This window comes from Tenrec ecaudatus, chromosome 14, assembly GCF_050624435.1.
Source record: "Tenrec ecaudatus isolate mTenEca1 chromosome 14, mTenEca1.hap1, whole genome shotgun sequence".
NCBI lineage: Eukaryota > Metazoa > Chordata > Mammalia > Afrosoricida > Tenrecidae > Tenrec > Tenrec ecaudatus.
Window position 1 is genome coordinate 95,251,919 of NC_134543.1, and position 13,270 is coordinate 95,265,188.

The window sequence follows — 13,270 nt, forward strand, 5'->3', positions numbered from 1 at the left end:
CATTTCAGCACTTGCAGGGGTCTCCATGCAGCTGCTCCAGCACCCAGGGCTGCATCGGGGTAGGTCCATGTGGCTTTTCCTCAAGGATGTCCTGAAAGAAGTGAGCTTTGCCAGCCGAAGCAGGGAACTGGCAAAGGCAGCTGCACCCTGGTCCGACCATCACAAAGCAAGAGACCCCAGAACTAGAAAGGTGAGGCTCACTGAGTCATTTATCCCTCCACCTTTCAATTAACCCCACGTTTATCAGCCAGGCTGGCAAAATAATCTTTAACTATCTTGTGATGATTGTACAAATCTCCTTGAAATGATCGAATGATGACATTGTATATGTGAATTATATGCCAATATAAAACAATTTTTAATGTTTTATATTCTCAGATACCCTATATAGGGTCACCCTGAGGTGGAGACAACTTAATGGCAGTGAGTTTTATTTGGTTTCGGTGTTAGTCTGGGTTGATTAGTGAAACAAATCCAGAAACACTCATATGTGTGTAAAAGAGAACTTTTATAAAGAATAATTGTATATTAAAAAAAAATCTCAGTCTAGTCCAGATCAAGTCCATCAGTTCAATGCTAGCACATAAGTCTAATACCAGTCTATAATTCCTCTTCAGACTCATGCCACACATGCAAAAATGTGGAATGCAGGAATATCACAGACCAGTGGGTGGATAGGCTTGTGGATTCAGTGGCAGTGGAAGAATCTCAGTACTGGCGTGGGTCTCCATGTGGCTCCTCCAGCTCCAGGGCTCTGGCTGCCATCAGTGTAGCTACATGTGGCTTGTCAACAGGAAATGTCTGGCAGGGAGAGAATGTGTCTCACCTCCAGGGATGAAGACAAGGAAGATTTCCCCAGAAACCTCAGGAGAAAGCCATGCCCACAGAGACCTCATTGACTGTAACCTGATTGACAGTCTAGATTCCACCCCTCTGTAAATTGAGAGATTATGTAAATGTCAGTTTTGAATGGGTTGCATGGCTCTTGTGAAGTTCTGAAGCTAAGGGGGATAGCACAGAAAGCCATCCATAAGCACCAGTTAAATGACCAGGCTCCTTAAGAAAATGGCCTACCAGATACTAGGGTTCCCTTTCCTGCTGAGCCCTGACCCTGCCACAGAATCCTTCTGACTAATGCTTCATGTCAACCATTATAAAATGGAGTTGTAACACAAGGTGAATCTATGATCGACCCTTCACATACAACTTTTTAAGTCTTGCTGGATCCATGTGTTCCAGCTGAGCAATTCTCTGGCCTTGATCATTTTCTTTCTAAGCCCATGCTATACCTTGGGCTACCCTCTTTTGGGTTTGGCTAGAAAAGCGATTTTAAATAAGGATGTTAGGTGCAGGGCTTTGAACCAGTTCATTCCTGTTCAACCCCCTGCAGAGAATTTGCCTTTATACTCCAGATACACCAACTGAGAATCTATGTTTTAATTGGCTCCACCTGCTCTGAGAAAGCCAGAGCTTTCTACTACCTTAAAGAGGACACCCTCAGACACCCACAGGTGTAGTTCTAGTCTGTCCTGTAGGGTCACTGTGAGTCAGAACTGACTCTGTGGCAGTGAGGTTTTATTTGTTTTCTAAGTGATTCTTATATATGCATAACATTTGCATTGTATTAGGTTTTATAAATAATCTATAAATGATTTAAAGTATACAGGAGGATCTGCATAGGTTACATGCAAACACCTCACTATTTTATATCAAGAAATTGAGCATCCACAGATGGTGGAATCTACAGCAGTCCTGGCACCCATCCCCTGTGGGCACTGAAGGATGACTATATTCTTTAATATCATCATATATCTAATCTGTGTTCAGTTTTCCCAACTATGTCAACTTTTAATTTTTCTTCCCCCCACCCCAAATCAGGATCTAAATAAAATCTTACATTTTACATTTGATGGTTATGTTTCTTGTCTCACTTTAAGGCCCTTTTGAGGCAGCTTCAATTTTGTGTAGCTGCTGAGAGGAAATGCATCATATCATAGGACAGTCTCCGTTTTAGAGAAGATCTAAGTTCCACCCATTTGATTATAAAACAAAAACAAAACAAAAAGGCAAGTGGGTACGAGAAAAAGAGCACTAGAAAGTATTCCAAAAAAGAAGGGCACAGAAGTGTCCCGAGAACACAGAGGAGACGACCAAGGGAGTGAATGGTTAATGGCAGTATGTTGGCCTTGGGGTTGAGGATCAAGACTTCAACTTGCTCCTTTAGTTAAAGAATTGTGTGTGAAAATGGTCAGCATCTTGCTTGGAAAGTGTGTTAGTCCAGATTGACTACAGAAACAATTCCAGAGGCACTCATATATGTGTAAGAGAGAGTTTTATATCCAAGAACAATTGTATATTGAGAAAAAAAAAAGCCCAGTCCAGATCAAGTCCATAAGTCTGATAGTAGCCCATATGTCTGATCCTAGTCCATAAATTCTTCTTTAGACTCAGGCAGCACAAGCAATGATGCTGAATGAAGGAAGATCACAGGGCAGTGGGTAGAAGGTCTTGTGGATCCAGTGGCAGTGGAAGCATCTCAATGCTGGCCTGGGTCTCTATGTGTCTGCTCCAGCTTTCTGAGTGTCTCAACAGCCTGAAGGAGAAGGCAGAGAGAATGGGTTTGGCCTCCAGTGAGCTATTTATCTCCGTCACACCTCCCAATGAGGTCATCAAGCTGCAACCTGATTGACAGGCTAGACTCCACCTCTTTGCTCAAGTTGACAGATTACATAACTGCCACAGAAAGGTCAGGAGGGTTTTCATATTTCCTCCCAGAGATCCTACTGACATTTTTGTATTAGACAAATGCAAGTTTCTTCCAAAAGAAGTCTTTGCCAATGCCCTAACTCTTCTTGTACTTGTGAGCTGCTACGGAGTTAGCTCCTCCCTCAGGGCCACCAGTGTACCACTGTGATCCAGTGTTTTCCAGGGCTGCTTTCCAAGAGTAGATTATCAGACCTTTCTTCTTAATCTGTCGTAGTCTGGACGCCCTGCTGCAGCCTGGAAGCATCATAGCAACACACAAGCCTCCTCTTTCAGATGAGCTGTGGCTGTGGCTGTGTCTGTGGTGCATCTGCCAGGAAATGGACCCAAGTCCATGGCAGGTGAGGCTTCGATCACTGAGCCACCATTGCCTCTACTTAACAATAGTAAGCTGTTCAATCATGGCCTGGGAAGGGACAGGAGCCTTCATGACATAGTGGTTCCTCGTTGGGCTGCTAACTGCAATGTCAACAGTTGGAAACCACCAGCCACTTGGGAGAAAGACGGGGCTTTTTACTCCCATAAAGTTGCAATCTTGGAAACTCACAGGGGCCGTTCTATCCTGTCGTATGGGGTCACTATGAATTGGCATGACTTGATGGCAGTGAGGTTTTTTGTATCTTTGGTTTATTAGGGCCAAACGATGGGTCTAGCACTGGTTTGGAACACTGGAGACACTGCCAGTTAGTTTGGGAAAGAGCAAAGATACGGAAAGTTTTATATTAAGAGAATGCTGAAACTTCAGAGTAACTGCCACCACCTTACCATGAACATTATATTTCTATCTTAAAAAATAATAATCTGTATTCCATCATTAATTCATACTCTATCATTAGTAATCATTACAGCAACATTGGTGCCATCTCTTTTTGCAGAGGCGCAGAATTTAAGTACTTTGTATTAAGAAAACATACTTCATTCAAACCCAAGTAACTAAAGTGCTTCGGAGTAGTGATTGGAAGAAGTGACCAGCACAGCACATCCAGGTTTTCTGTAGGAGCAAGTTCCAAAAGGCAAGGTCTGAAGTCACTTCAACGCTTCCTGCCAACAATATCCTCTCTTCCTCCATTTGAGCAAGGACAAAGCTGCTGGTGAGACAGGAAGCAATCCAATCATTATATAAAGAAGCCTCAGACATCCAGGGGCACAATGAATTCGTCACTGTCAAACATTCATTCATTCATGAAATATTTACTAAGCTTCTACTAGAAGCAACATCATGAGAAATGGAGAAAAGAGTGAAGTTGTTAACGATTTCATTTTACTCGGATCCACAGGCAACACTCCTGGAAGCAGCCGTCAAAAAATCAAATGATGCATTGCGTTGGGCTAATCTGTTGCAGGAGACCTCTTTTGACAGTGCCGAAGAGGAAAGCTGACACTTTGAGAATTCAGATACCTGACCCAAGCCCTGGGATTTTCAATCCCCTCCTATACACGGATAATGACTAAAGAAGACCAAATCCCTGATGCTTTTAAACTATTGTGTTAGTCTGGGTACTTTAGAGAAACAAATCCACAGAAACTCATGTATAAGAGATAGTTGTATATAAGGGTTAAGAGCGCATCAAGAAAACACCCCAACCCAGTGCTGCCCAAGCCCACAAGTCCAATATTAACCCATATGTCCGACACCAGTCCACAAAGTCCTCCTCCATCTCACAAAATACACCCAATGATGTCGACTGCAGGAGGAAAGACGAAATCAGTGAGCTGGCAGAGGTCTCCACACGGCTGCTCCAGCACCCAGGGCAGCATGGGGGTAGGGCCATGTGTCTTCTCCTCGGGCATGTCTTGCAGGAAGTCAGCCTTGCCAGCTGAAGCAGAGAACTGGCTAAGGCAGCTGCACCCTGGTCCGACCATCAGAAAGCAAGAAACCCGAGAACTGGAAAGGCGAGGCTCACCAAACCATTTATCTCTCCACCCTTCAATTAACCCCACATGTGTTTCTTGGCCAGGTTGGCACAATACACTATAACTATCTCAACTATGATGTTGGCAAAGAATATAAAACATAGCATGGAGTGCCAGAAGGAACAAATCTGTCTCGGAAGAAGTTCAGCCAGAATGTTCCTTAGAATGGGCTATGGAGAGCCTTTGTCTCACATACTTTGGACATATTATCAGGAGGCCCCAATCTTTGAAGAGAAGGTCAGTTAAAAAAAAAAAAGACCTGAGAGAAATGGATTGACACAGTTGTTGTTGGTGCCTTCAAGGTGGTTCCAACTCACAGCGACCGTTTGTACAACAGATCAAAACACTGCCCGGTCCTGCACCCTCCTCAGCACATTTGAGCCCATGGATGGACACAGTGGCTGTAACAAAAGGTTCAAGCATAACAACGGTGAGGATGGCCCAAGACCCGACAGTGTTTCCCTCTGTTGCACATAAGGTCACGCTGAATGGGAACCAGGTACACAGTGCAGAACCAGAGCATATGCAAAACACGGTTAGCAAGCCAGAGGATCTCCTCAGCTAGACAAGAGCATTCCTGAAACTTCCTGGAGATGTAAGGCAGGGATGCTGGCTTGTTTAAAAGGTTCTCCGCTTTCTTCTGCCCCTGGAATTGTTCTGCTCCCCGAAGTGGCAGGGGCAGAAAACTCTGTTCTTTGGTTGCATAAACCTGACCGTGAAAAAGCACACCGTACAGAGCGCGCCTGGTAGCTGGAGAAATGCGTCAGCAACTCCCAAGTGTTTGGGATTCAGTGCCCCGGGGCGAGTGACTTAGTCCGGGCCTTCTGGGGGAAGAGGGATACCAGAATCAGAAGAGCCAGGAGCTCCGGAGTCCTCTGATCTGGCCGACCCTGGGTTCCAGTCAGCAACCCCAGCAGATTTCCGTGCAAAAACCTTTTGAGAAAAATGCATACATTGTCCTCTTGACAATGCACACTTGACAGCTGCCAATTCAACAATCTTTCCAGCTCGGGTTCGGAGCAGTTCACGCCACAGAGGCATCTCCTGCGCTATAGTTATGCAACCGCACTCACAGCGGGAGTTATTTCCTGTGCTCATGCCTGCGCCAGATTCATGTAACCCGCCTCCCCGGTGCTTCAATGGAAGTCGTTCTCCATTAACAACCACTTCAGCGTTCACAGATGAATGCCCTGCACAGCGAATACCCCTTGGCGCAGTAGGAATCGGAGGAACGAAGTATTCAATTAACACACAAGCACACACACACACAAACACACACTCTTTGCTTGCAGCTAGAGAAATGCAGCAATGCAACGAGAGGGACAGCAGGCGGAGCTCTCTTTGCAGTCCCTCCCTCTAACCCCCACCAACTCAATATGAACTCCAGCCAGTTTCATTCTTTGCTCTGCGAGGCGCGCGCGCGCGCGCGCACGGCAGGACCAAGTCGCCCCCCAATTTCCTCTCTGAGCGCACTTTTGTATTGTCTTCGTTCGTGCAACAAGGCCGAGTGACGGGGAGTAACGTGCCGCAACAATGCAGCCTCCCAAGCAGCTCCCCTTGCAGCTCGCACCCCCGCCCCCTTTCGCAGCGTGCCAAGATTTGGAGCCCGCACGCACACGAGCGCCGAGCGCCCGCGTATCCCTCCGCCTCGCGCCTCCCCCTCCTCCCCCCGCTCGAGCGGCTCGCCAACGATTTGGGAGCTGAAGGGAGGAGGGAACTACTTTCCTGAAACTTGCTATGCTGCACACGACTTCGAGTTGCAGTGATTCGCCCGGAGGCCGCCGCTCTTCGCCCTCGTACCCACGCACTCTCGCGACCCGGACGCCCAGCTCGGGGACCCCACCCCGGGCCTGCTCCGAGCAGAGGGGCCGGCCGGCTGCCGCTACCAGTCGCCAGGGACTACTTCGCCGCCGCCTCCCGCGGGCGCCCCCGGCTCGGACAGCGGCGGCGGCGGCGGAAGGAGCGGGCGGCGTGAGCGCTTCCGCCGCCCCCGTCGCGGCTCCCCTCTCGCGGGCGTGAGGCGCTGGTCCGCCCAGCTGCTGGTGGGCACCGGCCGGAGGGGGGGCTCTGCAGCCGGCTCTCGTCGCCGCTTCTCGGGGGCCCACCCGCCCGACCCGTGAGGGGGCAATCGGCTCGCCGTCCGCCCTCCCCGCCCCCCCTTTCCAGGAGGCGTCCCAGCTGGAGCGTGTCTGGAGGAATCCGCTCCCGCCGTCGCCGCGGCTGCCCTCGCCGCCCGGTTCCCGTCGTTCCTGAGCCGAGACCCAGCCGCCGCCGGGGCCTGAGCGGGCAGCCGGCGGCCAGGCAGGAGATGGTGGGCCGGGCTCCGGCGGGACCGCGCTGCCGCCGCCACCCGGAGCCTCGGCTGGGCACCCCCCCGCCGGCCCCCACCGAGCGGAGCTCTGCTTCCTCCTCGCCGCATCCCTGAGGGAAGCGCCGCCTCTGCTCCCGGCTCTCCGCCCGCGCGCCGCTTCCTGGCCGGACCCCGCCGCGCTCCACCCCGGTGGACACAGACGCTCTGCACTTGGCCGCGCCAGCAGCCTGCCTCCTCTGCCCCACACCGCCTCCCGTGCTCGCCGGTCCCGGGGCTGCGGTCGCCACGGCCGGGGTTGTGGCCGCCACCCCCCTGCGGGGGTGGCCGGGGTTCCCGGCTCGGGGGGCCCCGTTCCGGCTGAGGCGTCCACCATGGTGAGGCCCCTGCGCCGCTGCCCCCGCGCCCCCCCGGCCGCCGCCGCCGCCGCCTGCTGCCCCTCGGTGCTGCCGCCGCGCCTCCGCCTGCCGTTGCTCCTCCATCTCCAGACCGGATCGCCGTGAGGGAAAGATGAGCGAGGAGACGGCGCCTTCTGACGAGTAAGCGCCTCGCGGATCCGGGGCCTCCCCTCCCCCCGGGCCTCCCCGCACCCCCTCCCCCGCCCCCGGGGCCCCTCCGAGACTCGGGTGCCGGGGGGAAGCCGGCCGCCCTCGGGGCGCCTTGGCTGCAGCGCGGTGTGCAGAGAACCCTTGGGCGCCGCCGCCCGTGTGGAGTCGCTTCCTTCGGGGGAAGGGTGTTGAGTGTCGGGGTGGGCTGGCAGCGGTCGCCCCGAAGGTGGCCGGACTGCCCTGGAGCGGAGCCTGGTTAGTTGTGCATCGCGCTGCCTTCGGGGCGATTTCCCGGGGCGACCCGCGTGCGGGGGCTCCGTCCGCAGCGAGCCGCGCTCGAGCCCGGATTCGATGAGTCAGTGACTCGGAGATCCCGATTCCGCCCCCCCGCCCCCCGGTCCACTGGTGACCCCTAAGATTCTCGTTCGCTTCGTCCTGAACCAAAGCCGGGGGTGCCTCGGAGCCAGCAGTTTCAGAACTCCCGTCCGACACGGGGTGCCTGGCGGGTGCGGGGGGGGGGGGGCGTTTCACTTGGTCGCGGTCGGCGGCGCCGGCTGCGGGCACCCGGGCGGCTTTCCAGGCTCGTCTTCCACCCTCCGGCTGTGTGCGGGCACGCCCTCGGGGGCGACTTCATTCATTCAGCCGTAGACGGGACCCCGGGCGGACGGTCGCGCGCTGGAGCTGGCGGAGCCGCGGGCCTTGAACGCGGCGCCGCTCCCGGGAGCGCTGCCCGGAGGCTGCGCTTCCCCGCGGGCGCTGGGCGCGTGTGGCGGGCTGCAAACGGCTCCGGCGGGTCGCGCGAGCCCGAGGGTGGCGGCCGACGCGCAGCGCTGTCCCCCGAGCGGCCCGCGGAGCCCAAAGCCCGGGCCTGTGTCGCAGGACCGAGCCGGAGAATACCCGGCAGCGGCCCCCGGCCCCGCGCCCCCCGGCCCAGGCTTCGGCGGAGCGGGCGGAGCCGAAGGAGGCCGGCCGCGGGCAGGCTCGGAGCAGCCCGCTGGAAGGAGCAGTGGCCGCCATGTTCTCGCTCGTTTTGTGAATCGCCCTCATTTGCATAGCACACGCTTCATTCATAAAAAAAAATAATTAAACATCCATCACCTTGGACATCCGGAAAGGATTTCCTACGGGAAGATTAGCCGAAGCTCGACTGGCGGCCTGTAGAGTTTTGAGTTGGGCAGTAAAGAAGATTGGAAGTTGGGGGTTCAATCGAAGAACATACGAACACACTAACCACCACCTCTGTTCTCAGAATGTTGACACAGTTATGTGGGAAATATCAGTTCGGGGAGGTGCTGGGATCACGTGATTGCCTCCATTCATAAAATACCTGGCTGTCCATTCACAGTGCTGTACACTGTCTCACTGCCTTCGGCAGATTAGACCTACTTTGAGGAAGATCAAGAAGTTTATCTCATAACTCCTGGTTAAAGAGAAACTGTTCAAACTACTAAAGGTAATTTTTATCAGTATCAAGTAGCTTGCCTCAGAGTCAAATGTTATTTTAGAAATGGGAAAAGACTTTCCAGTTTTGTTTTTAGTTCAATATCGAACACCTCCTTGTGGTTAATACAAAAGCAAATGAGAGCATGTGAATTAACACGTCAAAAACCACAAATTGAAAGTGCTTTTTTTTTCTTTGCATAGTGATTATCAGGTGACACCTATATTACACTAAGTTTAAAAATATTCCCAGTGGTTTCATTCCGAAGGCATTGGTATTTGAAACTCCTTAATTTTTTAATGGCACAGCTTGGACATTAAATGACTATACTCACTTTTAAAATTATGTTTTCGCAAATTTGCCCTGTGTTAATAATAAATTATTCCCTAGCACCTTTGTTATAAAAATTGTTTTGGTAGGATAAGCACAGCAAAGAGTAAATGTGTCTTAGCCTATATTTCAATATGAGATTTTAGCTCTTTTGGGGGACAGACTTATGGGGACTTTTACTTAAAAAGTGCTTTTTATTAGGTAGTGCTGTGTGTTTTTCTGGTAATTAGTTTTGCTTGAGCCAACTTTATGTGTGTATAAATTACGAGGCCACAAAGCACGGACTTTTTTGAAATGCAGTATTTCAAATTGTATATGTATAAAGTTGTGCTTTAAGAGAGAACATATATAAATGGATTAAGACTATTGAAGTATAGTTGAAAACTGCCCATTCACAGGAATTTTTACGTAGGCCTTATGTGGGTTTTTAATTTTTTTTTAATTTCTCCCTTCACACTTTAATTCTCATTTAATTATACTAGGAACCTGTTTTTTTTTTTAATCATTTTTTTAGGGGCTCATACAACTCTTATCACAATCCACACGTACATCCCTTGTGTAAAGCACATTTCTACATTCATTGCCCGAAACTGTTCTTAATACAATTAAATGTTTCCCTTCTACCTGATTACATCCAACAAAACAAAAACAATTGAAAAGCAACAATCTCTTGAGACCTCATTAATACAGCTGTGATAAAATCCAGTTAAAATGTTTAGAGGCCTAATTCTGAAAGCATCTAGTGCATGCTGTTATTTATTAAAAGCACTGTAGAGAGATATCTCTTAGAAGTTGGTTATAAGTATATAGTTAATCAAAATTTTGTGGAGGAACCTCTTAGGTGTGTAGGCCCTATATTGCATAGTATCAAAACAAATGAAGAAAGCATTCAAATAGAATGAAATGGTTCTATTTTTCTTTACATTTTTTATTAAAATTTTTTAAGATGCTAAATAAAAATAATTGACAGCAAAATGTGTACAGGAACTAGTCATACACTTGGTTATTTTATAGTTTTTTATTTTACATAAAGTATGCTGTAATATATTTACAGTAGGTAACATCATACTGTCGTACATTGTTAAAGGTTTCTTAATAGAGTTTTAGATACTTGGAAGCATATATTTAAAGGTCTTTGTCCATGTGTATAATACTGTATGATAATCTTGCCAATTTGGCCAAAGCACTTAGAGAAGTGAAACAGCTGAAATATTAAGCATTTTGTTTACTAAGCACACTGTAGACAGAAACAGTACGAAGATTCAAATACCCAACTGAGATCGTGTTATATTTTAAAATGAACTGGTAATCTGCAGGAGAAAGAATTAAATCTTGGAAACCCTGTAGAGGTCGTTCTACTCTGTCTCAAAGGGTTGTTATGAGTCAATCAAATTACGCAGTGGTAAAGGGTTTGGCTTGTATATTCCTCCTATATGAGTATTCACCTTTATTTGTGTGTCTAGTACAGTGCTGGCTAATAGATGTTTAATACGTGTGATTGAATTGATGGGTTTAGTGCTTCAGATTGTGTATGGTCTTACTTTCTGTTTGTTTGAGATCATTGGCTGTATTAGAAAAATAAGTTAAAAAAATAGTATGAGCAAAGTAAGTGCTTAAATTGCCCCTCTAAGAAAGCTTGCTTTATTTTAAGACAAGGACAAGCTGAAAAAGCTTGTAGCTGAGTGGAACCTAGAACAGTCCTGGACGCTGATTGGAATCCTTTAATGTGCTTGAAATCTGTAAGTTGTATGGTATATCTCAAGACCCAAACCAGGAGCTCAAAATTTAGGAATTTGTATCTCTGGCATTTTAATAGTTCTGTGTTTTCATGTTTCTTCCCACTCTATCTCCTCCTAGTTCCTCCATAGTGTCAATTTTTAGGAACTGGCTAGGGGAAAAGGAATTGATTGGAAAGAGTGAATGGCAAATGTTCTTTACCTTCATGCTGCAGCTGTTGGTGACTGAGGAAGGCCTAAGAAAAAAGGGAAATAAGCTAGCTTCTGTGTGGTGACTTGACTTGTATTTGTCCTTTCAAGTTTGAGAACAGGATTGGTCTAAGACTTCTCTTCTCCAACCTTCATTAGAAGGTGGAACTGCATTAAAAAATGGAAGGGGGTTAAAAACCCAAGAATAAAACCCTCCCCCTCCTGTGCAGAAATACTGGCTTATTTGATATAATGTACAAAATTATCTCTAAAGTGAGTAATAGTTTTACTATTCAGTCTTATCATTTTAATTTGATCGAATCTTTATTTTTTAGGATGTGGATGATGAATCATGTCAGTTGAATTTTACCATGTGCCAATCATGGAAATAAATGCCTTTGTACAAGTATTATATAATTTATGCACATGCATGTATTCTCAACAGAAAATACATGCTAGATGCTAGCATACTGTAATACATTGCAAATACTTTTATCAGTCCACTCTTGTTGGATATTTGTTGTTCCTTAACAATGCCGTATTTAATCCCAAATTACAGTCTTCAGTGTATTCTAAATATTTTAATAATTCCTTGAGATAATCTAGAAAGTGGTGTTATAAGAGATGAACATATTCTTATTCTTTCTGGTAAATTGCCTTCTTAGAAAAGAAAACAAACCTGTATAGAAATATATGCCTTGAAATATTCAATCCCTAATGAAAACATTTATTAATTTTGCGTAGTGAAACTGGGTACATATTCCTATTTGGGGGAGCAAGGCGAGCCTTTCTACTCCCACAAAGAGTTACATCCTGGGAAACCCACAAGGACAATTCTACCCTGTTCAGTAGGGTGGCTGTGAGGGAGGAGTGACCCCACGGCAGTGAGTTTGCTTGTGAGTCTGATTCCTATCTTTAAAATGTAAAGTCAATTAGAAACAAAAAACCCAAACATCTATGTTTCAGCCAACAAGAATGTTTTATGACTAGGAAAAGGTTATTTGCATATCATTTTATTAACTTCTCACATCTCCTGTGCAGTATAGTATAGTGGAAGGAGTACTGTATTTGGAGTTGGGTACACTCTTGCCCCTAGCTGTTATTGATTAGTCCTGTGATCCTTGGGACCTCAGATTGCTTAGTAAAAAAGAATCTGAACTAAGAATCGTTGTGGGTCTTTCACAGGACCCCGTTGTGTTTGGCCCACTGAAAAGGAATACATTCATAGACATTCAGTGGCACTGTGTGTCACTAGATTTACTAAGTAATCCCCCAATCGTCTAAAGGGTTGGCACACTTAGCTGCTAACCAAAAGATTGGGAGATTGGAGCCCACCCAGAGGAGGTATCACAGAAGAAAGGCCTGGCATTCTGTTGCTGAAAAATCAACCATTGACAATCCTCTGTGGCAGTTCTACTCTGACACACAACGGGCTCACCTAGGAGCAGTTGATACTCAGACTAAATTACACACATACGTGGTATTTGATTAACTTATTTTATCCCCAGCATATCAAAGCAAGAAGCCTCCAGGAAAGATGTGGTAGTGTGATGATGAGACAAAGGCATAACCAAATAGAATATTTGGCAAATAGTTGGTTCATTTGTTGTCTTTGAAATGTCCATTTTGGAAGTATAGCTATTGTTAATGAATGGATAAGTGAGCAGAAAGCTCTTAAGGTAAACACCAATTTGAGTATTTCTCAGGAAGATAGTAACAAAATGCTAGTTCCCGTGCTTTGTTTATTGGCAAAGAAATGCCAAAATGAAAATTTTCATATCAATTAATCTGAGGGGTAATAATACATTTAATTGGTTTAATAAGTTAACCTAAATAAATGCAATTTGTCATCCTTTTATTCTTTAAACTTATTTCACTCTACACAGTATTTTGCATATGATAGCTGGATTAATTTTGAAATAAAAAAATTATTTTTTGAAGTCCAGAACCAAAAGCATTAAAGATCTATAAGGATTTTTTCCTCTTGTTGCACTCAGAATGATTTGATACAAAAATACTTATTGGTGATTTTTGTTAAAAT

At 47.1% G+C, this 13,270-nt stretch overlaps 2 protein-coding genes across 4 annotated transcripts in view; one reads left to right on the plus strand and one right to left on the minus strand.

The window, feature by feature from the left end:
• Window positions 1–679: 679 nt before the first annotated feature.
• Window positions 680–8,772, minus strand: LOC142426369 (uncharacterized). Of its 2 annotated transcripts, XR_012779743.1 has the most exons (3): window positions 8,632–8,772; window positions 3,678–3,848; window positions 680–2,593 (listed from the first exon to the last, which is right to left on the minus strand). XR_012779743.1 is itself a non-coding variant. In XM_075531906.1 (2 exons), exon 1 carries the CDS (start codon window positions 7,465–7,467, stop codon window positions 6,577–6,579), a length of 891 nt encoding a protein of 296 aa, XP_075388021.1. In that variant the 5' UTR covers window positions 7,468–7,516; the 3' UTR covers window positions 680–2,593; window positions 3,678–6,576. The 2 variants fall into 2 exon arrangements, 1 of the variants encoding a protein (XP_075388021.1); XM_075531906.1 differs by lacking the exon at window positions 8,632–8,772 and having other exon boundaries at window positions 3,678–7,516.
• Window positions 6,417–13,270, plus strand: part of SPRED1 (sprouty related EVH1 domain containing 1) — an 82,618-nt gene continuing 75,764 nt past the window's right edge. Inside the window, exon 1 of one of the 2 annotated variants that reach the window (XM_075531904.1) lies at window positions 6,417–7,524. In XM_075531904.1, the coding sequence (XP_075388019.1) occupies window positions 7,496–7,524 (29 nt within the window). In that variant the 5' untranslated portion in view covers window positions 6,417–7,495. Of the gene's footprint in view, window positions 7,525–8,858; window positions 8,987–13,270 lie in introns of those variants that run through there. The other variant, XM_075531905.1, reaches the window with a different exon arrangement.